A 27,298-nucleotide genomic window follows, 5' to 3' on the forward strand; every position below is an offset into this window, starting at 1 on the left:
TGATGGAGGATTGATAGTGGGTTGATGCAGGATTGATAGTGGGTTGATAGTGGGTTGATGGTGGGTTGATGGTGGGGTTGATGGTGGTTTGGTTGATGGTGGGTTGATGGAGATGATAGTGGGTTGATAGTGGGTTGATGGTGGGTTGATGGTGGGTTGAGGGTGGGTGATGGGGTTGATGGTGGGTTGATGTTGGGTTGATGGTGGGTGATGGTGGGTGATGGTGGGTTGATGGTGGGTGGATGGTGGGTTGATGGTGGGTTGATGGTGGGTTGATGGTGGGTTGAGGGTGGGTTGATAGGGGTGATGGTGGTTTGATGGTGGGTGATGGAGGATTGATGGTGGGTTGATGGTGGGTTGATGGTGGGTTGATGGTGGGTTGATGGTGGGTTGATGGTGGGTTGATAGTGGGTTGATGGTGGGTTGATGGTGGGTTGATAGTGGGTTGATGGTGGGTTGATAGTGGGTTGATGGTGGGTTGATGGTGGGTTGATGGTGGGTTGATGGTGGGTTGATGGTGGGTTGATGGTGGGTTGATGGTGGGTTGATGGTGGGTTGATGGTGGGTTGATGGTGGGTTGATGGTGGGTTGATGGTGGATTGATAGTGGGTTGATGGTGGGTTGATGGTAGGTTGATGGTGGGTTGATGGTGGGTTGATGGAGGATTGATAGTGGGTTGATGGTGGGTTGATGGTGGGTTGATAGTGGGTTGATAGTGGGTTGATAGTGGGTTGATGGTGGGTTGATGGTGGGTTGATAGTGGGTTGATGGTGGGTTGATAGTGGGTTGATGGAGGATTGATAGTGGGTTGGTGGTGAGCTGCCCCAGTGACTCTACCACTGGGTTTATCTAGTTTCTGGGGAATCCCTGCATGAGCCTCTTGGCTGCTTCTCTGATTAAAGCTCCCCTATTGGCCGACCAAGACGACGTTCATGAGACCGGCATGATCGGTCTGCAGGTGGTCCATCCTCTCTCCACACTCAGATGATGGATTGAACTGAGCTATGAAGACGTTCTAAACATGGATTATTATTTTAGAAGCTAAAATAATGCATGATGCTTTGTGTAGAGGAAGACTGGCTCTGCACATAATGCTGAGCCCACAATTACTATACTGCAATGGTGGCAAGGTGTTGCATTTGAGCAGGGCTGAATGCACATGCATGCCACACTTTTCAGATTTAGTTTCCCTTCCTTCTCTTGAAGCGTGTCGTTGTAAAGTATGGTCAGTATTCTGTGAAAACTCACATGTGACATGCAGGTACAACGTCGTGGTGTCGGAGCCCAGCGTGTTCTCTGCCAGCGCCGTGACTCGGAATATTCCCGCTGACTTGTAGACGTGTTTGATGCCCTCCTCCGTCCAGCTCAGGTTGGAGTAGGAGACCGCTGTGCCATCGCCAAAGTCCAGCTGGATGTTCGTCCTCAAAGAGTCTCCCTGAGACACAGCAGAGCACAGATGGGTTTACTCTGAAAGAATTGTTCTGAAACATAAAGTTTAAGACAGATTTAAAGGTATCACTGTGTGCATGACTTCATTTGGAATCAAAAATCCACATAAAACATAACAAATGTGATGCTGCTTTCCTCTCTGATGGAAAGACCTGAGCTCAAAATAAGGCACCTATCTGGTATAACACAACATCATAAAGACACGAGTCAACATAACATCAAATATGTTTGAAAGGGTTTAAGAAATATAGCCTCTAAAAGCATCGTAATGTCTCTGTCTCCGTATTTTAGTTGATTGCCTTTTAAAATTTCATCATAAATCATCCACTATGCATTACGTTTTGGCCAAAATTAGAAAAGTCAAACTGGCACACAGAAAGTGAAGAAGAATCAGTTTTGTCACCTTCAGGGAGTCTCTGCACAGAAACAAATTTGTTCTGTCAATCATTACGAGAAACACCAACAAACAGAAGCGTAAAATCTAACTAAGGAGGAACAGAACCGTTACCGAAGTCTAACTGAGCATTTCTGCATCAATCAGGAACAGGAAGGTGGTTTAAGGCTGAAGTCTTGGCTTGAAGCAGCTTTAGAACCAAGAGATGATGGAACGGAGAAAAACATGTCAGAGCTACAGCTTCATTAGGAACGTTGACATCAAATTCAAAAGAAAACGGTAGAATCATTCCGTTAGATTGAAGACTATTTATAACAGAACACTTTTTACATTAATGTTACAACATGTAAAAACATCCATAAATTGAGACACAGCTCATTGGTTGTTGAGGATATTTGTGTTGTCTTGATGTTTTTGTTCTCTAATCGGCTTCAGGCCAAAATGTTTCCAATGTATTCTATAAAAAGCAAACTGAAGTACTGAGTAACTGATCATGTCCATGTTGGCCACCGAAGCAACAAGCCTTTGTTTTTCAAAGAATACATAAAAGATCAAAATCTACATATTTTTCAGCAATATTTAGATTAATATTACGGCTCTATATCTCTATATCTTCAAACCACTGATTTATGTTAAACTGTACATTTTGTTCAGAATTTCGTGTGCAGCTGATTTGTAAATAAGTTGTGTTGTGTGTGAAGGAAATTTTATTTTCCCTTGTTTGGTGTTTGCATTGATCAGAGCGTTTGCCTCCTGTGATTATCTATGATTATCAGATTTTCGTCTGATAATCATAGATTATCCGCCTGAGGACCATAAAGCAGAACTCACCTTAACGCTGCTGCGACTCTTCATTTGTATCGATTAGAAGAGCAGATCCACCAGAGAACACAAAACAAAACCTCTTCTCTTGTTTTTACTGGTTTTCTCTTTTTATCCAGACCACAGTGTGAAAATGCAGGTTTTCAGGAATTTTCCTGTCTCTGCCTGGAACCTGATACTTTTAATAAGTAAATGAACAGAACAGGAAGCAGCTCAGCTTCCTGGGTTTGACACTCTGTATTGTTGGGAACCGTAATGAGCTGGCACCCAAACAAGACTCTGGCTCGGTGGCACCAACGCCAGTCAGCATCTGTGGCGCATCCTGTGTTTACCGCCTATATGAGCCATCCTGGGATTCACTCATCTGCATCAAAGTGACGCTGACCCGGCTCCCTAAAATGTCACTCTTTGTGTCCACGAGTCTCCAAGGGCAGCGTGGATCCAAACACACGGCGGCGTGCAGCCTTGAGGCTGGAGCACGGCCGCTGCTTCCCAGTGACAGCGGCGCTGTGGGCGCCGACAGGGATTTGGAAACACGAGGCCAGCATTTGTTAAGGTGTTAGACCTGCACCTACGGTGTCAGCATGATGTGTGACTACAAAAGAACAAATGTTCTGCTTATATCTGCTGCAGGCAGACCTGATAATATGAATTTCTGCAGCAAAGGTCACTGCAAAAATAAGCAAGCCGTTAGCCAAGACACAGGAAAATGTATGCAGCTATTTTTTTAAGAATATTCTCATTTTCTATCATTAAATGCTGGAAAGGTTCATGTGGTCCATACACACCAACACAGCTGGGCGAGGCTAAGATCAGAAGGTGGAAACACACCTTCATTTTCACACAGGAGGTTTAAGAAAACTTTACTGGTAAAAACCAGCAAACATTTCTCAGCTCATCTCAAATAATCTACGAGTTTAAACAAGGAATTTGATTTCAGCATCAAATGCTCACAGAAAATAGACAAAGTACAAATAAATATATTTTAGAAATATAAAATACCAATCTTAACATGGTCCTCCAGACTTTGTTTTATAAAAAATATGAAAAATCAGGTAGATTCATGCACAGATGCTTATTTAGCTTCACAAACTAAATAAGTTTCTGCTGTGACTCAGTCCGTACGGTGTTACCGATCAGCTCCTGCAGCAGAAACCACACCTGGTTCCAGTTTGGCCTCACAGCCTGAATGTGGTGTAAACAGCCTGGAAGCCCAAATGCTTTCAGGCTGTTTCAAGCAACATCATTAGACTCAGTGGTTCAGCTGATGGTTCAATAACGCAAATAAAAGTTAAACAAGTCCAAGTATCTCTAATAAACAATAAATATCCTTCTGGTAAAATAAGTCAGGGTGAGTCATCCTAAGCTGTGATTTCACAGATCCTGAAAATGAACTTGTGGTTAATATTTTAGCTGGGAACCTTCAGTCGCCTGGTGTGGCTGTCATGTTCAATCACAGAGTTCGTCTGTGGAAAAAAAATCCTCCTGGTTTCCCGCTGAGACAAAATCTCGCTTCACTAAATGAAAAACATGTAAAAAAACAACTGTAGAACATTTTCTCCCAAATGTGGCGATGCTAAAAAATAAATCCTCCCAGGATGACACTGAGGTGACAGAAACACGAAGCAGTGAGTGAAGCCAAGGCAGCATCAGCTCATCGTTTCAGTTCGTAACGTTATCAGACGTTTGATTCTGCACAACTCACAAAGGGTTCCACCACACATTTTCAATCAGACTGAGGTCATGACTTTGACTAGGCCATTGCAATATTGCATCATACATGGAGAACAATTGATCTAACAGAAATGTTTTTGGACTCTTAAAGAAAGCCAGAGTTCCTGGAGGGAGAAAATTCAAGCCACATGCTGCCGGGATTTGAACCCAGGACCTTTTTCTGCAACATCGCTACCAGCTGCGCCAACTGTACAGTTAAGGTAAAAAAGTACTAGCTGACTTAAAAAAAATGCAGTTATTAGGGAGAATACAGTCTCTGAAACAGAGAAACAACAAATCATGCTGTCAGTGTCTGCACTCCAGCGTAAGCAGAAAGCTGGCAAAGATTCGGATGTTTCTGATTTGCCAACAGAAAAGAAGCCAAATCTGATTCATTGCAGCTTTGAACCAAAAGAAATATTTATCCAGTCAAAACTAAATGAGTGTCACAATCTCATATAATCTCTCCTACCTGCTGTTTTAAAGATGAATCACTTGGAGCAACTAAAGTTGCTGTATGTTCAGCAGTCAAGATCTGGTTTGCAAACATTCAACACAAGCTGCGTTTTAAAGAGACTGACTTACGATTTGTTTTATTACACTATGCATCACTTTAACCAATGAATTGATCATTTCTAGTTTGATCTGGTCATTCTGTCCCCAGTTACAGTTACATTGTTCAGCAGGACATCCTGATTCACCCTAAAGAGGGTCATCATGATTGCTACCATTGACGCCTGGTTTGCACAGAAAGATTTGAATGCAGGTTTTTGCCATTCCAACAACTTTAAGGACGCCCCGATTATCTGGGCGGCTCTTCAGATCATAAGATCATAGGAAATCATAATCAATCATAAGAAATATTCCTGCTGTGTGTTAAGCCTGATCTGGTCCGCTCTGATCTGACATCAGGGACATCCAACATGTTGGATCGTCTTGTCTTTTGTCAAAGACTTTTTTTTAAATCGCTGTATAATCTCAGGTTTTGAAAACTGACAACTTTAAAATCTTGCTGTGTGATCCAGATGTTGGTAGGATATGAAGCAAAATGTTCCATTGTTTTATTTATCAGACCAAGTATTGGACGTGGTCTGGGTCCCTGGCTCTTAAAGATACTCTTACTGTTCTGTCATATAGCAAATATAATATTTTTTGGTGATTGTTACTGATCAGAGACAGTTTAGGTTGAGATGTCATGTTTGTTATTATCTGGTTCAACAGTAAATCCCAGGAATGACGTGAGCTACACAGGAAACTGGACGACATTCCAGCTGGTTGGATTTGGTCAGATGGCATCAGTGGCTGCAGCAGATCTCAGTAGAAATAAAGCATCTTGACTGAACTCAGTCCTGGGATTTCTTTCCTTAACTATTAAAATGTTGTTATTTTTATTAATCCAAAATTAAATTCCCCTATTTATCTTTTATTCAAACACAAAATAACTCATTTAGATTGAAAAAAGAATAGAAGTGTTTCCCAAAGTCCCATTTAACTGGTTGGTTATGAAGTTTTTCTCGATAAAGCTCTCATAGAAGAATTAATTGTGCTCTAAGATGAGCCATAAACATTTAAACGGTGAGGAGAAAAGGAGTGAGCCTCTCCATCCTCCTGTGTTGGATGCAGAATGAGGGAGGAACTGTTTGAGCTTTGGTCGACTGAGATTCAGGCATGAGCTGCCAACTGCTTTCTAAAAACTGAATCCATCTGAATCCATCTGTGCATGTAAATATTGTGTTGCATAAAAGGGTTTGGAACAAAACAAAAAGCAGAAGACGTGCAGATCTTATTAAATCCCTAAATATGTTTCTTTTTTTTTCCTACTTCTATTTTTAAGTGAACTGAAGAGTCTTCTTTTCATGAAATATTTAGTACCATTTTCTTTCCCCAAGAAATGCAGCCATCTCCAGGTTCATGAATATAAATTAAAACTTTGAATTCATCAAGAGAATTTTCTGAAATAAGTCTGAAGCCACAAAGATCCATCTGCCCGCCCTCCCCCAGCTCACCTCCCAGAGGTCTCAGTTAGTGAAAGACAACCAGCATCAGTTCTGAACTCGTCCTGCTGATACAGAACCAGAACCTGAACACGTTCCCAGGAGAACGGTGGCAGAAAACACTCCCAAATCCTGCAGCTCAGACCAGCTGAGTGCACTGTGAGTGAGAGGCGTGGAAACGGTTTCCTGGTGACCGGGCAGCCTGACTGAGCGCAGCACCGCTCACTCGCTAACAGGGTCTCTGGTGGGGTCTTTTATTTCTGCTCGTGGCTCAGAGCTGCTGCTTGGTGTGGGCGATGTGCAGGGAACGGACTGCGCTCATGGCAGAGAGCAGAAACCTTCCAAGAAAACAGCAGACATTACTGAGGATCCAGTATGTGCGCCTCTGGGTTCTACCAACAGAACGATGCATGCATGGCTCCATCACACACCTCTGTCTCAGTCTCTGCTCCATCTGCTGGAAGGTTTGACCAAAATGAAATACAAAGTTCCAAAAAAATGTACAAAATGCAGTTTTCAAATAATGATCTCATGTATTTTGGGGGAAACTTATCCAAAGCAGCCTAGTTCTATGTGAAAAAGGAAACTGTAGAATATTTTATCCATAATTACAGCTATCAATAAAACAAGGACGGTATAAAAATAAAAATAAATGAAATTAGGGCCCCTCATCACTTAACTTTGATTTAAAAACTCATCCAGCAGATCACAAAACACCTCAGAACATCTAAAGCTCTGATGTCTGCAGTCAGGTCAAAACCTTGAGCTTACCTTGTTTTTATTTCAAACTGTTAGCCATTCTAGGTATTGTCCTTCCACTAAACCTTAACATAATTTTACAGATATTGTTGTCACTACCTGGTAGCAGGTGCAGCAAAATTGAAGACAATTTGATGGAAAATAAATCAAATTTGGGTTTTCTATACTTGCTGCTGACATCATAAAATAAAATAAAAATAAAGTCTTTAAATAAATTGATTGATTGGCGCTGAAAATTTTTTTATTTAGTTATAAAATAAACTTCATATTTACAAATTAGAGGAAAAATGTGTAATGAAGTTTAAGTCATGTCATCTTTAGCACACTGTTCCATAAGGAGGGAAGATAAACGATCTGCACTTCAGGATCTGTTGTTCCCTGACCCCTGGTGGCCGAACCGCTGCTTTTAGAAACAATAAATCCTTCCTAGAAATCTTCAGGTAGGAGCTGGACGTGGTCAGGTGACGGCTTCGTGCCGTCGGACCTCTCACCTCGTCCAGGTGCACCACAAAGGTGACGTTGCTGCCCATGTTGGCGGTGACTTTCCCGTCTTTGGTGGCCAGGCTGAGTCCTTTCGGGGGCCTGTTGGGGCACTGCTGCTTCCTGGCCGTGTACATCTCCTTAACGCCCTTGGTGCAGTTGTTCAGCACCACTTTACGGTACCTTAGGAAGAAAACACGGAGAAACTCTTCATTTCATACCGCGGTGATCAGCTTTCTGTAGTTTTAAACTAATTTCCTGCTGCGTGAGCCGGTGGTGTACAGAAAACGGTTGGAGTCAGCACAGTGTGGCTGTTTTCTGTTAACAGCGTTTGGGACTAGATGACAACTGACAAGACAAGCTGTGTGAGAGGCTGTGACACGGCAGGAAGTTTAATCAGTGCGGCAGAGAATAAAACACTGCTGCTGTGATTAAGCTTGGGAAGGTGTCCGTTCCCTGAGGAGCCTCCGAAACACGCAGGACACACTTCTGAGGAACAACAGAGACACGACGCATTGCAATGAGAGGGAAATGATCACAGGCTGGAGCCAGATCCACAGCGCCGCCCTGCTGGAAGCAGGCGAGGCGTGTTAAAACTTTATCACCAACTGAAACATTATATGAAATTATTTACACAAATGGATGCCTGAAAGTTAATAAAAAATACTTTATTGGTCCCAAAGGAAAATTAAATGTTGTTGCATATGAAAAATATGGAAATATTAAATCTGTTTTTCAATCATTATTACAAAATATAAGTTATCAAATGTACAGCTCTAACACATAAAAAGATTTTGTTTGTGAACAGATAACTTGATAACAATATTACCTTTTCCAAATGAGCAAATCTGTGTTTAATTTATATATTATTGCTTTTAATAGATTTAATTCTCTGTTGCTTGTTTGTTTTTGCTTCTGCAATGCAACATTTCTCCAATGACGGTTTTCCCAAAATAGTTGTAACGGTTTCTTATCTGTTGGATCTTCATATTCCCAGCAGCTTCTTCAGTTTACATCAGTGCTGTATTAATCATCCTCTGTCCTCCAATAAAAAACAAACAGCTAAAAAAGCAGCATCTCTATGTTTTCAGGTTTCTGTGATTAAGCCTCAGATGAAAGTGAAATTAACATTCATCCTTGTTGTGCTAGTTTCTCCATTATTAGTGTGTCTGTGTGGAGTTTGTAATGTTTACAGCAGTCAAAAGGTAGAGATGATGTCTTCACTAATTTCCCTTTTAGAGGAAACTGTGATTGGCAGCTGATTGGTTCACTGGAGGAATGAGATTTAGAGATGATTGACAAGATGAAGTAAACAAAGTAATCTAAAGATCTACCATCAGCGCCTCAAAGAGAGAAAACAAAAACAGAAAAAGTGTTTGATTTGTCCTCTGTAATGATCCTACGTTTCTAAAGAACCATTTGCAGGAGTGTAAGTGAGTTGGAAACAGATTGTGAGCTTCCACTTCCTGCCACAGAAAGCCTAGAAAAGACTTTGGTTTGTGGACTCAGTATGTGCAGACAGGTGTCATGAATCAGTTCCTACCCTGTACTGTTGAAGTAGTTCTGACCCTGGCTGCAGCTTCTGGACACAGAGGACGGATTGAACCAGAAGGCCGGCCGGCAGTTCCCGTCGTTTCGCCGCTCATATCCATAATCACTGTCAGACGAGAGAAAACATCCACAACGCCTGATCAGCACCGGAGTGTGTGAACGGACAGTTTCTGTTCATCTGGCCTGCCTGTCACCATCCGCATCATTATTACATATTGATTAAAGCTTCTTCTGCTGAAAACCCCCCACTGAGGCGTGGGGTCCAGCATGCCAGGACACCCAACCTGCCGGAGAGGAGAGGTTACTGTAAATAATGACATTTAATCCACACAGATTCCATTCAGCCTGTGATTTACATGCAGCCAAGCAAGGTGGGCGAGTGTCCGTTCTCATCAAGGTCCTGACGTTGATTTATCAGGTAATTACTGAGCCAAAACAAACAGAACCAACAAGACAGCAGCTGACTAGCGCACTTTAATCCTAGGATTACAGCAGTGTGAACCAGTCATTAACAATCTGTCAGGGGAGGCAGCACCTTGTCCATAAAGGGATTGTTCAGTTTTTATGTGGAGTTGTATAGAGTAGGTATGAGCTGTCAGTAGCCTATGTGATTTGCTGTAGATTTTCATGCATTGATTCTAGAGAAAGTTGGGGTGAAAGTATCCTGCTTGTGATGTTGTGACGTTCTTCGTTATTCTATTCAATTTGAACAATGAGAGAACTTGAAAAAACCTTTCATACTTTAAAAGCAAAATGTAGAATCTGAGCTGTTTTAGATAAAGAAGCGTCAATCAATTTTCCAGAGTTTGGTATTTTCCCTTGTTTGGCTCTAATTTGTCTTCTTTGGATAAAATACTAAAAACCCTGCAGAAAGCATTTCCAATGGAGAAGATAAAGAAACAACAATTTAATTTAGAGCATTTGCTCAGTAAACAACAGATTTGTTGACCTGAGTTATTATTGATGAGGAGACAAAACCCAAAGCAGTTTGTACGATGACGTCAGACGACTCTGCCTGCCTGTTGCACCATCAGCTTTATATAATTTATTACAATACTGGCATTTTTACTTGTGATTTCTGATATTAATATTTTGTAAAAAATATTGATAAGCATACAGAACAAAATTAAATTACTCAAATTAAACATCTGAATAACTTTTAATTTTCATACCTAATTTCATTTTTAGCACAAAAGAATTAAAGCTTGTTTTTTTTTCACAGCCAAAAGTTTCATCCTTAAATCTAAGTGCAGGTTGAGTTTTTACCACCTGCTCTGCTGGGAGTTAGGAGCTAAAAAAGTTAAACCAGAAACCTGTAACTTATCGCAAATTAGTTTAACAGGAATGAAAACAGCTGAAGATGTAAAAACCTGGTTCCTCGAGTTTTACACCTAGTTAACGGATGAGAGACATTAGTTAGATGTTTTAGGCATTTGCGGAAAAGTCCTCTGTAAGAAGTAAGTACCAGGAAACCAGACTTGGAAAAAGAAAGCAACTTTCAACGTGTTAAATATGAACCAATTAGCACTCGCTTGGTGTTCTTCTATAAACACGAGTTAGATAACTGCTGAACGTTTGGACCGTTTTTTTTTTTCTGTTCCCTGTCATTACAAGATAAAAAATTCACCCGCTTTGGATTTGCATACAAATTGAAACTATTCTCACACCCACATGGTCTGAGCAGAATCCTGAGCACAACAGGCTGCTAACAGATGCTACAAAGACAGACTGGATGAGAGGAGAACCTCAGCATGGAAACAGGAAGTCTGACAACAAACAAGTCTGGTAGGAAACAAAAAACAAGAAAATATCAAAAACAATGCAGCTTTAGTGTGGAGTTTTATTTGATAGGTGTCTATTTACACCTTGTTTCATCACTTCACAATAGCTACCCTCCTAAAATTCTCAAACTCTCTCAGATTGTTTGGACACGTGAACTAATTCCAGGATGTGAACTACAACTTCAGAAAACACAAGTGAACTGAACCAAAGACAAACATCCATGCAGTAATATTGCTAGAAAGAAGAGTCACATGATGATGGTCAGATAAAACTATATCACATCTGAGTAAGTGCTCACAAGAAATTTGTTTTTTGGAAAAACTGAGATTCTGGGATTCATTTGACCAGTAGAGCAGTGGTGCATAGCTGAAAGCCACCAAGAATATATTAAATGCATGGAACGTTTAGAAACAGCTTTTCAGGAGGAAAAATGGACAAACCTGCTTGGACTCTCAGCACAACCTAATGCACAGAGGGGAACCCAGTGGATCCCCAGTAATCATGGGAGTCAGGGTCTGCAAACGGCCATGAAAAACTAAAATCCATGTATACTTCTGAGTATATAAAATAATTAATTATAGTCTTCCTGCAAACAATAACTTAGTTTACAGAATGTGAATTGGAAGATGTCAGGAAACTCCTGTTAGGTCAGTTGGATGTTATTTGTGATGGATCAGATTCTCTATAAGTGACATGCAGCAAAAATACCAAAAAAATATTTATTTATGTGTGAACAGTTTGTCAGCTGAATAATATTTGAAATAAGCTACATTAAACATTGAAATCATTTCTTTATTATAAAAACGTGATGTTTTAACCGAGGTACAAAAGCTTTTATTATTGGCTTTATCAGATGTTTAGAAAAGTAATCAGAAGTTTCAACGGATGTCAAATAAAAGCCCAAACTAAAAAGTAAAAACTGCCAGCGTTCACTCTGCTTTACGTTGCTTCCTCTCCTTTGTTCATTTTACAGTTTCCGTTTGTTAGACTGGCTGGAAGCGTCTCTGGTCGTCATTCTGCCCGTGCTGCTGTCACTGTATTTTCCACTAGAGCAAACATCAATTACGGTAACTTTCTCCTAACAAAATCTGTATCCGCTTGCTGGGTTCACTCATAAGGCAGGTATTAAAAAATCATTAGGAGACGAGTGCGTGCAGAAGAACACAGAAAGTCCGACTGCAGGTCAAATCAACCATTTTTTCCAATCTGCGCAATTTATTTGCCTGTTTACTGCTGCTGCTTGTTAGCCTGCAGGACTCACAGATCAGCCCTAAAGAGCATATCTGAGTGGACTGAAGAGGGAATTTAATGGTTGTTGCACAGATGTACTTGAAAAATAATAAATTGGTACAGAAGGGCAGCTGCTTTTTAATAGGACAGATATGTTTTCATGTTTTTACTGAGCACAGTATCCCAATGAATGACCTGCTGAGCTTCAATCATATCTGACAGCATCCACTGAGAATAATTCAAGTATTAGCAGAGGAAAATTCCTGAAAGGATTAATAAGAAAAAGAAAAATGCCTGTTTGAAACTTCTACATGTGTGGCAGCGTTGGAGAACAAATACCCCTGTTAATGAAGCTCTCCTCAGCAGACAATGGAGAGCAACATAATCCTCCTCCACGATTATGAGGAAAAGAGCCACTGAACAAAGACGTGCGTCTCCTTACCATTCAAAATCATGAGCTCGGCAAATACAGGATTCAGCTGAGAGGATTCTGGAGTAGTCCCTTCCCAGCATGCAGTAGTTTCCAGGCCGGCGTTTCATGTAAATCTGCTTCTGACCCATTACACACGGCTCGCCCTGTGTTGGCACAACAGAGCTGTCAGTAAGACGTTTCACATCAAGGACTGCAGGCTGCTCAGTATGAGTTTCACCTTGTTGTGCAGGTGCCAGGTTTGGTAGTCTTCCTCGGTGCACTTCCTGCTGAAGATGGATTTGTAGTCTATCTTGATGAGCTGCCACTCAGAGCGGTGGCTGAAATGTCCAAAGAAGCTGCAAAAGCAAAGAAGGGCCTTCTAAAATGATTGGATTTCAATATTAAATCTAAGCAACAAACCAACATTTTCATTTTCTCAATGTGATTCTTGAATTTAAACAGGATAGAAACACAGACTGCAGCCAGTTCCTTCATGAAATGCATGGTTAATTTTCTGGATTTACAGAAAACTTTGGTGGAACGTATGCTGAACATACGAGGCGTTTTCTGGAACATTGCAGTACATACAGAGTACTTCTACACTCAGAGCAACTGCCCAGAGCTTGCAGCTCATCATCAGGAACTTCCAGTGTTTCTTTAGTTACAGTTTGTTTTCTAGACTTAATGGTACAACAGACTTTACTAAGAGCAGTGACAGAATCCCGGTCAAAATTCCCCAAACAAACGATTCAACAAGATCAAATAAAATATGAAAAACAGCAGAAAACAAAATTATCTATGAAAAATAAAAGATCTCAATTCATCTGTCCAGGGTTTGATTCCTGACCTTGTGACCTTTGCTGCATTTCTTCCTCTTTTCTCTCTCTGCCCATTTCCTGTCTAACTACTGTAAATAAAGACTTCCACAAAAATCGTTTTCTTTTTTAATATTTTTTAGATGACAGCCAAACACAACATCTAAACGGCCCATAAAGTACCCTAGAACAAAACAATAACGTGTTTTAAAATACATTTGGATGATTTGCGTGTTGTTGGACTCACGTCATGATCTGGTTCTCCGCTCCGGCCTCCACCAACACGCCGTCCACAAACAGCAGCGCCGAGGAGAAGCTGTGCTGGGTCCACTGCCTCCCTTCATCAAAGCTGACCCTGTGTCACATCGCATTCCCGTCACAAACCCGGCATCAGCGGCGGCGCGGAAACAGACGCTCCCTATTTAATTCTGGTCATAGGGGAGGGTTTAGGTGCGGATCAGAATGACTGGCTTGTCTCAACAGAGCCGTCTCAGAGCCTCTGTGCAATTAGCTACTGTAGCTTTGAGTAAATATCAAACTGCTGAACATTAAAGGGATATTTAGGAGAACGTCAGTCCAAATATCAAAGCAAAGAAGCAGAAAACGTCTTCAGAGAACATGAAAAGAGAGAAAGTTTGGGGTGTCAAAAAGGAAAATGAAACCATGTCTTGTCCCGGGTAAAAAGTTGACACCGAGGTGAGAAAACAAAACCGGAATAGAAGTGTTTCATGTCCCGAGCACAAGAGTGCATGGGGAGAATGAGACAGCGAAAAAATTGGACAACTTTCATCATCGGCTCCTGGGCTTTATTGATTCTGACAGCTTATCAACATCGGTGCTGAGGTGAGAACAACTGGAAGTACCTGAGTGTGACATGGAGTGAAAAAAACAGAAAAGCCCTCCATGTTGCCTCAGAAAGCCTCCTGCTGTCACTTGGCTAAAAGCAGTGACAACAGCAAAGCACTGATGTGCACCTGTCCTAGGACTGAGCCAGAGGAAGTGTTAAACTGCACACTGGCTGTGAAAGACTTACCACTCCATGGAAACACAGGCCTTTTCATAGCACTCAGGTTTTTCTCCCGGCATCATCTCACTTAAATTGGGAGGGAGACAAAAACCCAGCTGGCCACACTTCACTGGTTCTAAAACTAATTTCAAAATTGGTGCAAAAGCAAGTGGTGAACGGATCTGGTCTCACTTGGATTAGCCTGCACTGGGGCACGGCGTACGTTTTCGATTTGGCAAGAGGAAGGCAACGTGTTAATGAAAACCCTAAGAGGGGGTCAGACTTCCGACTCCTAATGATAATTGGCTTGGGGGAAAAAAATTCACATCTTTCAAATTAGATTGGCTGCAGCCCTTTGCATCTGACGGTGCACAAAGTGCAACCGTAAATGAATCAAGTGCAACATGCATGCTCTTTCTTTGGACTATAAAAAGCTTGATTTAAAATTGGCATAACCATTCAGAGCAGAAAAGCAATTTAAAAAAGGAACCTTGTGCTACAAAGTTTGTTTAAAGGATCTACCAGAGATGTTTGGTTGGCACAGACGGCTGCTTCACCGCAACGAGGGCGCCTCCTTTATCCAGAAACCAGATATTATGCTCTTCTTCAAAAATCTGCAAAGATAAACAGGAAGGAATAAAAAGGTAAAAACATCATATATTTTACTTATTTACATTGCACCACAAAGATATTCTCAGCACTTCACTTTTTCCACATTTTGTTCAGTAAGTTCCAGCAAGAATTACATTTAAAGAAATTAATCTCTTTCCTCAAAACTCAACACACAAACACAACAATGTGGATTTTTATTTAATGTTTTGCACATTTATTAAAAATAGAAAACCAAAAAATAACATTTGTACAAGTATTCACAGCCTTTGACATGAAGGTCAAAACTGAACTGTTTGTACTGATCATCCCTGTAAATGTGGAAAAACTGAAGCACTGTAAACATTTCATGGATTCATAGTTAGAAAACAGGAGTTAGGGTTAATAACTGCAGCCAAAAATGCTACAAAGTTGAAAAGTTTTTAAAATACGAAGAAGTTTTTAGAAGTTTTTTCCCAAGTATTTTAATAAAACATATTCTTAACATTTCCACAAATGATGGCACTAATAATGTAAGGCATATTTATTTAAAAAAACTATATTTTTGTCAGTATGTCGCAAGTTTTTTTTTTTATGTCCCACTGAAGAAAATATTCTAAACATAAATATAAAAGTTAAATTGTTCTAATTACAAAACAAGCTGTTTTTTAATTAATAGTAATCTTGCTTGTGTGGCTCCAAAAATACGTTGTTTATTTTGACCAAAGTCAAAAAGTTACTGAATAAAAAAACATTTGCAAGGAAAAACTCTGACTTTACTGGTTAAATAAAAAAATCTATTTTAAGTATTACAAGATAGAAAATGATATTCCAGTTCAGCCTTCAGTGCTGTTTTAATACACATTATGCAGATGGATTTAAATAATTAACAAAAAATGGAAACATTTCATATAAATCTTCACAAATCCTTCAGATCTTGGTGGGTTTCCAATGTACATCAGAACAGAATTTACTTTGATGCCCATCCTCAAGACGTTCTACAGAAGCACTATAGAGAGCATTCTGACCAGCTGCCTCTCTGTGTGGTGTGGAGGCTGCAGCGCCTCCGACTGGAAGAACGTGAGGAGAGTGGTGCGGACAGCAGAGAGGATCATCGGGGCCCCCCTTCCCTCCATTCAGGACATTTCATCCCAGCGCTGCGTGTCCCGAGGCCGAAACATCGTCAGTGACCCCTCACACCCCCACCATGGACTGTTCTCCCTGCTGCCCTCTGGAAAGAGGTTCCGCAGCATCCGGTGCAGGTCCACCAGGTTCTGAAACAGCTTTTTCCCACTTGCCATCAGACTGCTGAACTCTTAACTGGACTGCACTCAAAATCTGGTCTCCACTTCATACCTTGCACATGTACAGAGCTAAATAACTTCCTTTTTACCGTCAGTCCTGCACTTTATATTTTATATTTATATTTATATTCATATTTTATACTGTATTTTATTTTACTCTGGAGTAACCTCACAACATTGGAACCTCAAAACATTGTCCTGAGCCGTATGCAATGAAATTTCGTTCTGTATTCACCCTGTGCATGCAAAAAGATAATAAAGTCAGTCTAAGTCTAAAAGAACCAATCAGGGTCATTTTAAAAATGATTTGATAAATAACCAAAACTACCAACTTTAGTCACAGTTCATGTAGAAGTTGACAAAAGAATGTTAATGTTGCCATTCCTGCTCATCAATGTATAAAAATAATGATGCTAATGATCAGGTATTTCTGCAGCCTTTTCTTTTGTCCACACAATTAAAACTCGTTTACAGCTGCAAATGGATATTTAACTTCGGAAAAAAGACAACTTATAATTTTTGATAAATACCTACCATGTCGTCATTTTTTGACATTTTACTTCTATTCTTATGTTTTAAAGTAAAGAAAACAAAGGTTTTTGCAAAAACAGTATGAACACATGAACAGGACTTTCATGTCTGAGGAAGAAAATGTAAAAAGTAGTTTCCAACCTAATGAGGAGACAACTGCATCCTAAAATAATATTAATGAAAATTTTAATTAAATTTTATTAAATCCATCCTTAAAAACATTAGTTAGTTCTTTCTTCTTTTAGATATTAAGAATCCATATTATCCATGTTGTAATGTAATGTAATGTTGTAAAGAGGAACTTGGTTACAGATTCCTGCAGAGTTACAAAAGTTTCATACTGGTTCCCAGCTCAGTGAGCTGCTGGTGGAAACGTTACTGTTCTTCTCACCGGTCTCCAGTTGTTGCCTGCATCCGATGAAACGAACATGCCAACGTTGTTATAAGACAGCTCTGCTCCAATATTTCCTGCAGTGGAAATGAGAATATGACAATCAAACCACAATGGGATCAGAGATAAAATGCTGCAAAAGCTGCACAAACCATGTGATGTTTAGGATTTATGTTCCAAGAAAGCTGAATATTTCTTAAATACTCCCAAGGATCTCTCCTAAACCCCTGTAATGGATACGGAGGAGACTCCTCTCCTTGTGGCAGCCTCGCTGCAGGCTTACAATTCAAGCCTCCAGTGCCGTTTCTGGTGTGCCTGAAGTGGGCAAACTGGTTTTATTGTGTTGATCTGCTCCGCTGTCTTGGCCGGGGCTCAGTGCGCAGACATGTGTTTGATCTGGATGGTGTTTGTCATGTTGGTAAAATAATCTCTGCACCAGCTGATGGTTTAAAAGGCGCAGCGGGTAAAGTGAGCTGCCGTGCCAAAGCAAAGTCTCGGCCAGCAAGACGAACACACGCGTCAGCACACACCGAGCCGTCCAGGCAGCAGAGGTGAACGTTTAGTCAGCATTTTTACACACCTAAGAGAAAAACACACTAAATCATAAATGTGCTCACCCTCCTTAAAAAGGCAACTCCTGCTAAAAAAATCAATTTACCGTCACTTTTCTTTTGCCTTTGCAGACAAATCAGAAAACAAACAGAATTGCTTCGTGATCATGTACACTGCCTGATAACCTTACAGAAAATAAAATAAATCAGTAGAAAAGTTTTTGTTACAGTATTCCCTAGATGGAAAAACATTTTATAGATTTATTACACACTGACTGACGTTAAGGATTTATTCTGTTAATTGTGATTATTTTCTCCTTAAAAACATTTAGAATATTAAATCAGACCAATAAATAATACGATTAAATACAGAAATTCTTTTGCAGAATTGCATGGTGGGGCATTTCTGCCATGTTATTTCTGATTTGTTGTTAGACCTTCGTTGCTGCTTGGACAATTATTCCCTCTGGTTCTGGATCTGTGCAGCTTTACAGATATTTGCTGTTACTTTTCTTTTGGATGGTTCTTATGACGTGTAACTGTGGCAACGAGGTGTTTTACAGCCAACAGCAGCTGATCAGCATCTTAAAAGCTCAAATAATACCTGAACTACATCCCTTAATCCCAGAGGAGTTAAAAGGAGACATCATGGATGCAGAGCAGGACCAACGAGCAGAGAGAGTGAAACGAAGTTCAAACTATGTTTACCCCGACTCCAACGTCTCTCTGTTCGTCTTTCTAGCTGCTCTTTAAATCCCTAGATTTAAAGCGGCAAAAGCAAATGAGCCGGATTAGCAGAGCTTCCCAACAACTGACGGTGTCATCCAGGACATGTTACTGTGGGATATCGTCTCTACTGCCTGGAATCGAAACTGCCATCATGTCATTACAGTAATGAGCCTGTTAGCATACAGCAACACTCTTCAGTCAGAGGCCTCTGCAGCTGCAGGACTGACTGCTACGTTCTAGTCCAAAGCATCACCATGCACAGCGACTCTTTGAAGATACCTGGATGATGATGATGCTACAACACTTAATTTCCCTTTAAGATAAAATATTTTGAATTGAATTGAATTAAATATTTGCTCAATGAAAGAATGTTTAATACCTACATAAACGGTGCTTCTTTTAATTCACAAAACACCTTCAGTGGAACAAATGTTCTAATTTATTCAATATGACTTTAAATGTCATCAATCAGGGAGACAACCCTGAACACTATGACTGTGGCAGAAGTGAAGAAGCTGCAGTGTAACATTAAACTGAGACATGATCAGGATAATAACTTAAACTCTCACCTGTGGCAACGATGATCCCCGGAGCAGAGCTCTTGGTGGAGATCGTTCCCGACACGTAAGGGTTCTCTGACAGTTGCAGTTGGAGATGAAGGGAACAAGATGGCTGAAGAAGATTAGAAAAATGCATTTAATGACAGAGCACAAAGAAAAACACAATGTGAATCACTAAATAACGATCTGAAAAAATATGAAATAGAATAATGTGAATCCATACAAATTGTTTAGAGTTGACGTTTTTGTTTAGTTTTGTTTTTATGAATTGTTTGAATGTAATTTTAGGATAAAAGATGTTATAAGATTTTTTCTTCTTTCTGCTGCCTTCCATTTTATTGATTTGCATATCTTTTCTATTGTATATAATTGTTTTGTTTTTAATTAGATCAATAAATTCCTAACAAACTAATTAAACAGGCAGGGAACTAAATCCATTTAGGGATCTAAATGTAGTAAAGTTTAAACGCAGCATCTGCTGCATCTTTATGGTTTATTGACCAAAATCCCAAAACAATTGTCCAAGACACTTTTGAATGTTTGCCATGAAGAATGAAGGCGGTTCTGAAGGCAAATGAAGGTCAAACCTGATACTAACAAAGTGTGCCTAATAAAATGGCCAGTGAGTGCATAGTTACCATATCACCTCAAGTTATTTAAATAAATAAAAAGCAGAAGTTATTTCTTATCTAGAAAAGCATTAAAATAACAAAAGCAGCCAAAAAGATTTGTTAGTCTTCAAAGAGAACAAACTGAGCTTTCACAAGTTTTGCTAATTGCCTTTAATCTGTCATTAATACAAAGAGAGATGGAATTTGCATTAAAGTATGAAGGCATGCCTCAGAGGCATCCACACAACAGAATACAATTACAAATGCTCACAGTGCAGAAAAACAATGTCTGCTTTCATCTTAGCAGCAGACAGCATGTCACTGGTGTAAGGACATCAAAGCAGTGGGACTGAACATGGTAATCAAAAGGAATCTATGGCAGTAATTAAAATGTCACATGAATGTGCAATCAGAGGGAACCTGGGAGCCACGCAGCCCGGGCCTGAAATCACCTCTTAAGCAGCATGGAGTCCTACTAATGTCTCAAAACATGATTCCTCCCAACAGTCGGCCTGTTAGTTGTAGTAGTGGGGAGGCTGTCTAATGAGGACAGAATGTTAACACATGCAGTCGATCTGGATCCGTCGCTCTGGCACCGACTCTACCTCATTTTCTGATCTGCTAATGTTGCCTCTCTCGGTCGGCTCTCACCCCAACAGGTCGAGGCAGACGCCGCCAGACGGGAACTGGAGTTGGATGTTTTCCCCGCTGTTGCCGAGTGTCTTCTAAAAGGAAAACTGCTGAGCTGAAGGGAAGATTTGTTGCAGTCTGTCGGTTATCTTTATGAGACGGGTTCCTTTTTTAGAAAGAAAGTCTGAGGCCATGGTTCTCCTCTGGAAAAAGGTGAAATACTTTCTCTCTGTCAGGTCAAGGATTAGTCATTGCTTCAAGTATCTTAGTGTCTTGCTTAGTCCATCCAGCTAAGAGTAATGGCTGGATGGAGCAGACGATGGATGAATGGATTGGGGCTTTGTCTGCTGTAATGAGGATGTTGTTCCAGCCTGTTGTGATGAACAAAGAGCTGGACTGAAATTAACCGCTCTGTCTTTGTTTTAGCCACAAACTGTGGTCATGAGGTAGATCGACATCCTGAATACTAGCATCTGAAAGTAGCTTCTGCCTTAGAGAAATGACAGGTAGATCTCTCATCCAGCAGATCTTGAGGTCTGAAGGGACTCTGAAACAACTGGAAGATCTATATCTTTGAGTGAACTCTGACTTTGACTACACCACTGCAACACAGATTTTATTCTGTTCATTCTGTTGTAGAGTTGCTGCTGTATTCAGGACCGTTGTCCTGCTGGTGACTCAGTTTAGGCAAAGCTCATCCAATCAGTTGGTGTAAAATGAACACGACTTTTCTGTCTCAATGCTGAGAACATGCAGAAGGTCTGCAGGATCGGTTATTAAACTGGTTGATAATGTGACTCTAGACGACATTAGTAAACTACGTTGGCCTGCCTACTGACTGCAAGGTGCCCAGGTACCATGGCTGCAAGACAAATAACTCCTGTATCTATTATCTATATTGAATCGCAAACGTTAGATAATATGCTTTAAAGGAAAGTATGAATCAGAAGCATCCACTGATATAGAATATATCTGCAAGTGTTTTTACAATAAGCAAGATTAAAAGTTTTCATTCAGTCAACTTTCAGTAAGTTCCTGTTCTGCTCAGAAGGTGGAGAGCAAGTTGAAAATCAATCTTTGCTGATTCTCCATCACTGAAATCATGAAAGACTCCAGAGGAACTGACCGGGTTCTGTTCATGTTGACAAACTGTAATTTTATCTGCCTCAATCTATGATGATGTCTGACTGTCATACAACTTTTAATATCTACCTATACGCTTTCCCTTTACTGCTTTCTTGTTGGTAACCAGAAATATTCTGTATCCAGAATCTAAAACATCAGAAAGCTTTATTATCTCCACCTGTTTAATAACCAGTCCTGTTCTGCCTGTTCTAACCATTCAGAGAAACGATCCTGTCCGTTTTACACACTGACTCTTCAGATGAGGTAGAGAACGGGTCAGTGAAAACCCACATGGAGCTCCAAGAGTATCATCATCAAACATCTGGGGAAGTTTAAAGTTTAATTCCTTAACAGAATCTGCAGAAACATCAGCTGCTGCCTCCAGCTCGCGGTCAAGGTCGTTCTCATACAGGAGGGGAAGGTCATCCGGCCTCCTGCCCTCCATTCGTCTTACTGAGTGACCCAGGAGGGTTTGCCCTCAAACAACCTTCTTCTCTCAGCTTCTGATGATGGATTGCCTTCACAATGAAGGTGGCTCTGCTGCATTCTCAAGCAAACCTCATTCTGGACCAGGTCATCCAGCAAACAGGTCTGTACACATTCCTAAGTGGCTCCATTCCCAGCTGTGACAGAGGTTCAGCAGGGTTTTAAATGCAGCCTGTCAGCGTCAGGTGTGGGCCAGCACATTGCGTTTAAACCACAAAGGGAGTTAATGGAATACTTTGGACCAGCTGAACTCTGGTGCCTCCCTGATGTTGCAGTCTGCATCAGATTTCTACGTACTGTTTGAATTTGAATGAGGATCTTCAAGCACAACAAAGATGTCCAGATGTCCATCCGGTGTTTGGTCATAACTGCATTTCATGGAATTACGTTTTGTGTTCTGATCGTTTCCTCGTTATTCATTTATGTTCTACTGGTTAAACCTTATTCAGGTAACTGGTTCCTTTGCCACTTTTCACCCTGCCTCAGTATTTAAGCTCTCTGGTTTCTCCATGTCCTGCTTCGCTTCGCTTTCTGTTTCATCACCACATTCTGTGAAATCTTCATGTTTGTTCAAGTTCTTGTCTGTGTTTTGGTAAACTACAATCCATGACAATTTATGCACATAAACTCCACACAACCACCACAGTCTGGCACCTCCTCTTCATCATGGTCACCAGCTTGGGACAGAATCCCATCCTCAACCAGCATGTGTTTCCAGTCAGCCAGTGTGGCCGCTTCACTCTGGCACCAAACGATTGTTACCATAAAGAAAAATATTTAACAAAATGACCAAAAGCTCACTTTATTACTTTTTGAACAGATAGATTCCTGGTTATTACAGAATGTTTGTGAGACTGAAAATAAAAAGAGAAGTGCAGTGAGTTTCCAGTACATTTTCTACGATAAGTTGTTGCGTAGAAACAAAGCTCTGCTCTGTTGATTCAGTTTTGGGAAGCAGCTTCTGCTCCGTTTTTCAGTTTAACGGCAGATTGCTGCAGGTTGCTCCCACAGCCAGTTCGCCCTCAGGTGCGCCCTTCAGCAGTAAATGTGTACAAACACATTTACACTCCATTTTGACGCCAAACACATTGTGAGATTAAATAAAAACCAGTCTAGTTGTAAGTTAATTACAACTAATGGCTTATTATTTGAATGCCTTACAATGAAGTGAAGCTGTAAACTATAAATCATTATTTCTAATTACGCCTGGCATTGGTCCACCTGGCATATCCTGTACCCATCAGTGTGAATATGAGCAGAACGATGGTTTGAGCTCCAGGAAATATCTGGCCCGGTGTTTTACCAGAATGCAGTGGATGTTGTTTCCCTCCAGGTCTGCAGTCGGCGCCTGAAGGAGCCTCCAGTCTCGGCCCTTGTTGTAGGTGATGTAGGTCTTCACCTGGTTGTCCTGCTTCTTGTTTGCGATTAGCATTCCTTTGATTCCAGCCACCTAATGGACACAAACACAAAACACTTCATTCTTTTTCACGTTTCAAACGCAAAACAGAAATGACTTTTTATACATCTAAGGCTCACAGTAATTCCCCTGACAGAGAAATTGCCTGTGATGAGGGACAGAACCCAACACTCCCATCTGAGAAGGCATTCAATACTGCGGCAGCAATCTTCGAAGCTCCAGTTAAATGCTAATGGAATGCTTATCGTCTCCTTCTGTTGTCGACAACTGTCTGCAGAGACGGCTGCAGGTAGCTTTAAGTGCTATCTGTAATTATATCCTTATGTGTCTCAACAATACAGACAGGATAAAAGACAGCTTGTCTGTTTTCCCTCAGGAAGACTGAATCATACAAGAATAAAATGCAGACCTTCTGAAGGCCATCTGAACCTTTCAGCTCAAGCAGTTTTCTCTCCTGAAAAGCTGTAAGACAAGTTAGAGGACTCTATGTTCTGACACCATAAACAGATGGAAACATCCCAGGTAGTCACCTCCATCATCAAAGTCTCTCTTTCAGGTAATAGACGTATCCCCGAAACAAAGCAAAGTGAGTTATGTGATGGAAAGGACACGGCCCCTCTGAGTGGTTGCCATAGTGAGGGGCTCCTCTTGGATGTGCTTCCCTCCCTGCAGGGGCACATCTTTATAAGTGGCACTAATAGGCTGCACATTTGACATTGTCAGAGATACATGGCGCTCAAGATGGATGCAGCTAATGAGGGTCCCCCATCCTGATCCAACCAGACATGTCAATCGCTGCAGTTATTATTTATTGCCTCCACCTACTCGCTCTTTCTCTCCTTCACACACACACACACACTTGAGAATCATGCACGTCCACTACCATGGCTCTCCCTCCTTCCATCATTTACACCTACATGACTTTTTGTGCGACACAGCGAAGGATGCCAGCAGAAGTTTCGGCTCCACGGGTTACTCTGAAGTGTGAGTGTATGTGCGTGCAGACAGAGCGAAAACGAAGCCTGGTGATGAGCTGCAGCATGAAAGCAAAGATAAACTCTACCAGGTGGTTTTTAATAACTTCTGCTACAAATAAACTAAGCACCAGTCAGAAATAAAAACTAATGGCAGTTTTTCTGTTTGGTTTTCCTGATTCTAGAACATAAATGGTTTCAGATCACCTTCTTACAAAAAGGCTTAAGTGTTAGTATCAATTTATTCATTCTATATTTCATATTTCATGTGGCCTCAAGGTGACAGATTAACACCAACGTCCACACACAGCAGTAGAGTAGCTAATTAATTAGTTGCATGTACTCAATTGCATTTACTTGAGTAACTTTTTGGAAAAGTAATACTTTTAGGAATAGTTTTACTATGCTGTACTTTTACAGTTTAAGTCATTTTATTATAAAGTATTGAGTAAAATTCCTGGATACTCAACCCACTGTGAGTAACTTCACTGATTGAAGAAAAAGATTGATTTAATCAAAATACAACATACACAGATACACACCTGCAGTTTTTTTAAGTTTCATAAGTTTTATATGAAAAGAAATTGATTTAAAAAAACACATTTTGCTTCATTAAGTTATTTATATGAATTATTTTCATTTTGGTCCTTAAAATACAAAACAATTTCAACATTACTTTATATTTTGGTGATTCTGATGATGTAATATTTTAATATGAATTTAGATGTTCTGATCAGCTACTAAAAGAGTGGAGGATGGGAGTTATATTTCCATGTCTGCACACTCTCCTCCAGGACATGGTACTGTAGAAAACCATCTCTGCTGCCCAGAGAGTGAGACTGTAAAAAAGCAACAGTCTTCAGTCAGAGGGCTCTTCAGATTAGTTGTAACACTGGCTGCTTCTGGAGATCCGTCCTGCGCACAGCATTGCCATCCATACCAACTCTTTAAACATACTTGGAAAATATAAGTTAGACATTTAATTTCCCTTTGGAACAGATACAATACTTTTGAACTGAACTGAATTTCAAACTAACACAAAAGAACTGTAGATAAGTGGTAAAAGGCTAATCACTTCCAGCGTCCTTATCAAGTAACAGTTATCTATAGTTTTCGTAATGCGATCAGTGTAGCAGTGTGATATTCGGAGGGACGGAGCCTGTCTGAGTTTCTCCTTTGGCTTTAAAAGGGCCTGACAGCCTCCTCATTTATCTTCCTGTTGTTGCTGCATTGGAGAGCAGCTTCTCACTGAATTCAATAAATGCGTTCACTGTATCGTCTGCAGATTATAACGCTGCCACTGATCTTATGAGTGGTGAACAGCAGGGGATCACAGATTACCTAAAGTGAGACAACTAAGTTATATATTTTATGACTCATTTACAGTTTTAACGCCTTCATGAGTTTAACTACGCTGCCAGGAAAATGCAGACAGGAGAAGCTGAACATCGCCAGGATCAGCATGTAATTATTTACACAGACAACATGCCACCCCGTCTTTGATCAATCATCCGGGCCTGGTAATGGCAAAGTCAAAAGCAGAGAGTGAAAAGATAAATGGCTGTTGAAACACTGAATCCCTGACAGCCAGGAGCCACCTGCTGAAGCAGCCTTCAGTGAGGAAGTTTAACGAGTTCGTATGGAAAAATGACAGCAGTTTTCCCACAAACAGCCTGTGATTACACAAATTGCTCCTATGAAGTCTGACTAACAATAAAATCATTCCACTAATCGAGGAGGTAATTGTGCAATTTTCAGCGTGGAGTTAGAAAACTTGAATGTTTTCTTCAGTGGGAGAAAATCAGCGAGTGTCTTTGTGAAGAAGCACAAGATGGAGCTCTCTTACCAACGACACGAGTCTTGGCTGCATGAAAACGTTCTGCCTTGTTTAACTGATCCATTCATCACAAGCAGCATCGCATCATCTCTGTTGTTTAGGATAAGATCAGAACTGGAGACGCAGCAAGGCTGCAAATACAGTTACAGAACATTTCTGTCTCATCCTGCAGGGAGCAGGCCAAACAACTTCCATCTGGAACTGACAAAATAAAAGCACTGATGGGCCACAAAAAAAAAAGTCTTATTGTGTAACGTCTTCAGTTTTATCTGCATGAAAATGAACACACAATATTTAAATGAAATGAGTAAACTACTCTATTTTTTGTAAAAATGGGAATGTATATGTGTCCTCTTCTTTAAAAGATTTTTATATTCCTCTTTAAATTTAATGTTTTGTTGACTGACATTTTTCTTTTGGTCTAGAAAAAAACTTTCCCTAATTTAAACAACAAAAATTCACGGATGCTGGTAGTTTGATTTCCTGTGAAATGGAAAAGAAAGCAAAAACATGGTAAATTATGGAAACTTTGTGTTGTACATTTTCTATGTCAGGACATGCAAACAACTTAATGTCCAGGCAGCAGAGACAATATTCCACAGTACTTTGTCTTGAATGACACCATCAGTTGTTGGAAGGAACTGCTAACCCACCTCTTTTGCTTTTGCAATTCCTCTTTAAATTTGTCTGGCTGTGCGGTTAGAAACACAGGGAGGGAAACGTTTGAGTAAGCGATGTTCCTTCCTCTTTCTCTCTTTGGGAGTTGGGGTCATAGTTCAGGAGTCATTTGAGCTTTTGAGATGCTAATCAGGTGCTCACAATTACAAAAACAAAATCTTGTTGCCGTGGTTACACATCCTAACAACTGTCCAAAACCAAAAGAGAAAAAGAAAGAGCAAAATTCCATTCAGCTGCACAGCATCCAGAATCAGAGAATAACTGTCCAAACATGCAACACATAAAAAAAGGAATAAAAAGTCTAGAAAATAAAAAACAGAGCTGCTGCCATGAGCAGAACAATTTTAGAAGATGTTTAGTAGATTTTTATATCTCTTGATATAAAAATCAACTAATTGTGCTGGCCTGCCACATTTTCAGCAACACAGAATCATTACAATGACTGCAAATGGCCGACAGGCAGAATTTTGTTTTTCTGT

At 40.4% G+C, this 27,298-nt stretch overlaps 1 protein-coding gene across 1 annotated transcript in view; it reads right to left on the reverse strand.

The window, feature by feature from the left end:
* The window catches only part of LOC102237082 (VPS10 domain-containing receptor SorCS3-like), a 210,630-nt gene that overhangs the window by 19,471 nt on the left and 163,861 nt on the right, over window positions 1–27,298 (reverse strand). Inside the window, exons 10-19 of the mRNA XM_005797660.3 lie at window positions 23,217–23,363; window positions 19,071–19,173; window positions 17,222–17,298; window positions 14,930–15,021; window positions 13,649–13,756; window positions 12,825–12,942; window positions 12,617–12,750; window positions 9,155–9,268; window positions 7,623–7,794; window positions 1,249–1,435 (exon numbers count right to left, since the gene is read on the reverse strand). Coding sequence (XP_005797717.1) covers window positions 1,249–1,435; window positions 7,623–7,794; window positions 9,155–9,268; window positions 12,617–12,750; window positions 12,825–12,942; window positions 13,649–13,756; window positions 14,930–15,021; window positions 17,222–17,298; window positions 19,071–19,173; window positions 23,217–23,363 — 1,252 coding nt within the window. The remainder of the gene's footprint in view (window positions 1–1,248; window positions 1,436–7,622; window positions 7,795–9,154; window positions 9,269–12,616; window positions 12,751–12,824; window positions 12,943–13,648; window positions 13,757–14,929; window positions 15,022–17,221; window positions 17,299–19,070; window positions 19,174–23,216; window positions 23,364–27,298) is intronic.

This window comes from Xiphophorus maculatus, chromosome 5 (assembly GCF_002775205.1).
Source record: "Xiphophorus maculatus strain JP 163 A chromosome 5, X_maculatus-5.0-male, whole genome shotgun sequence".
Lineage (NCBI taxonomy): Eukaryota > Metazoa > Chordata > Actinopteri > Cyprinodontiformes > Poeciliidae > Xiphophorus > Xiphophorus maculatus.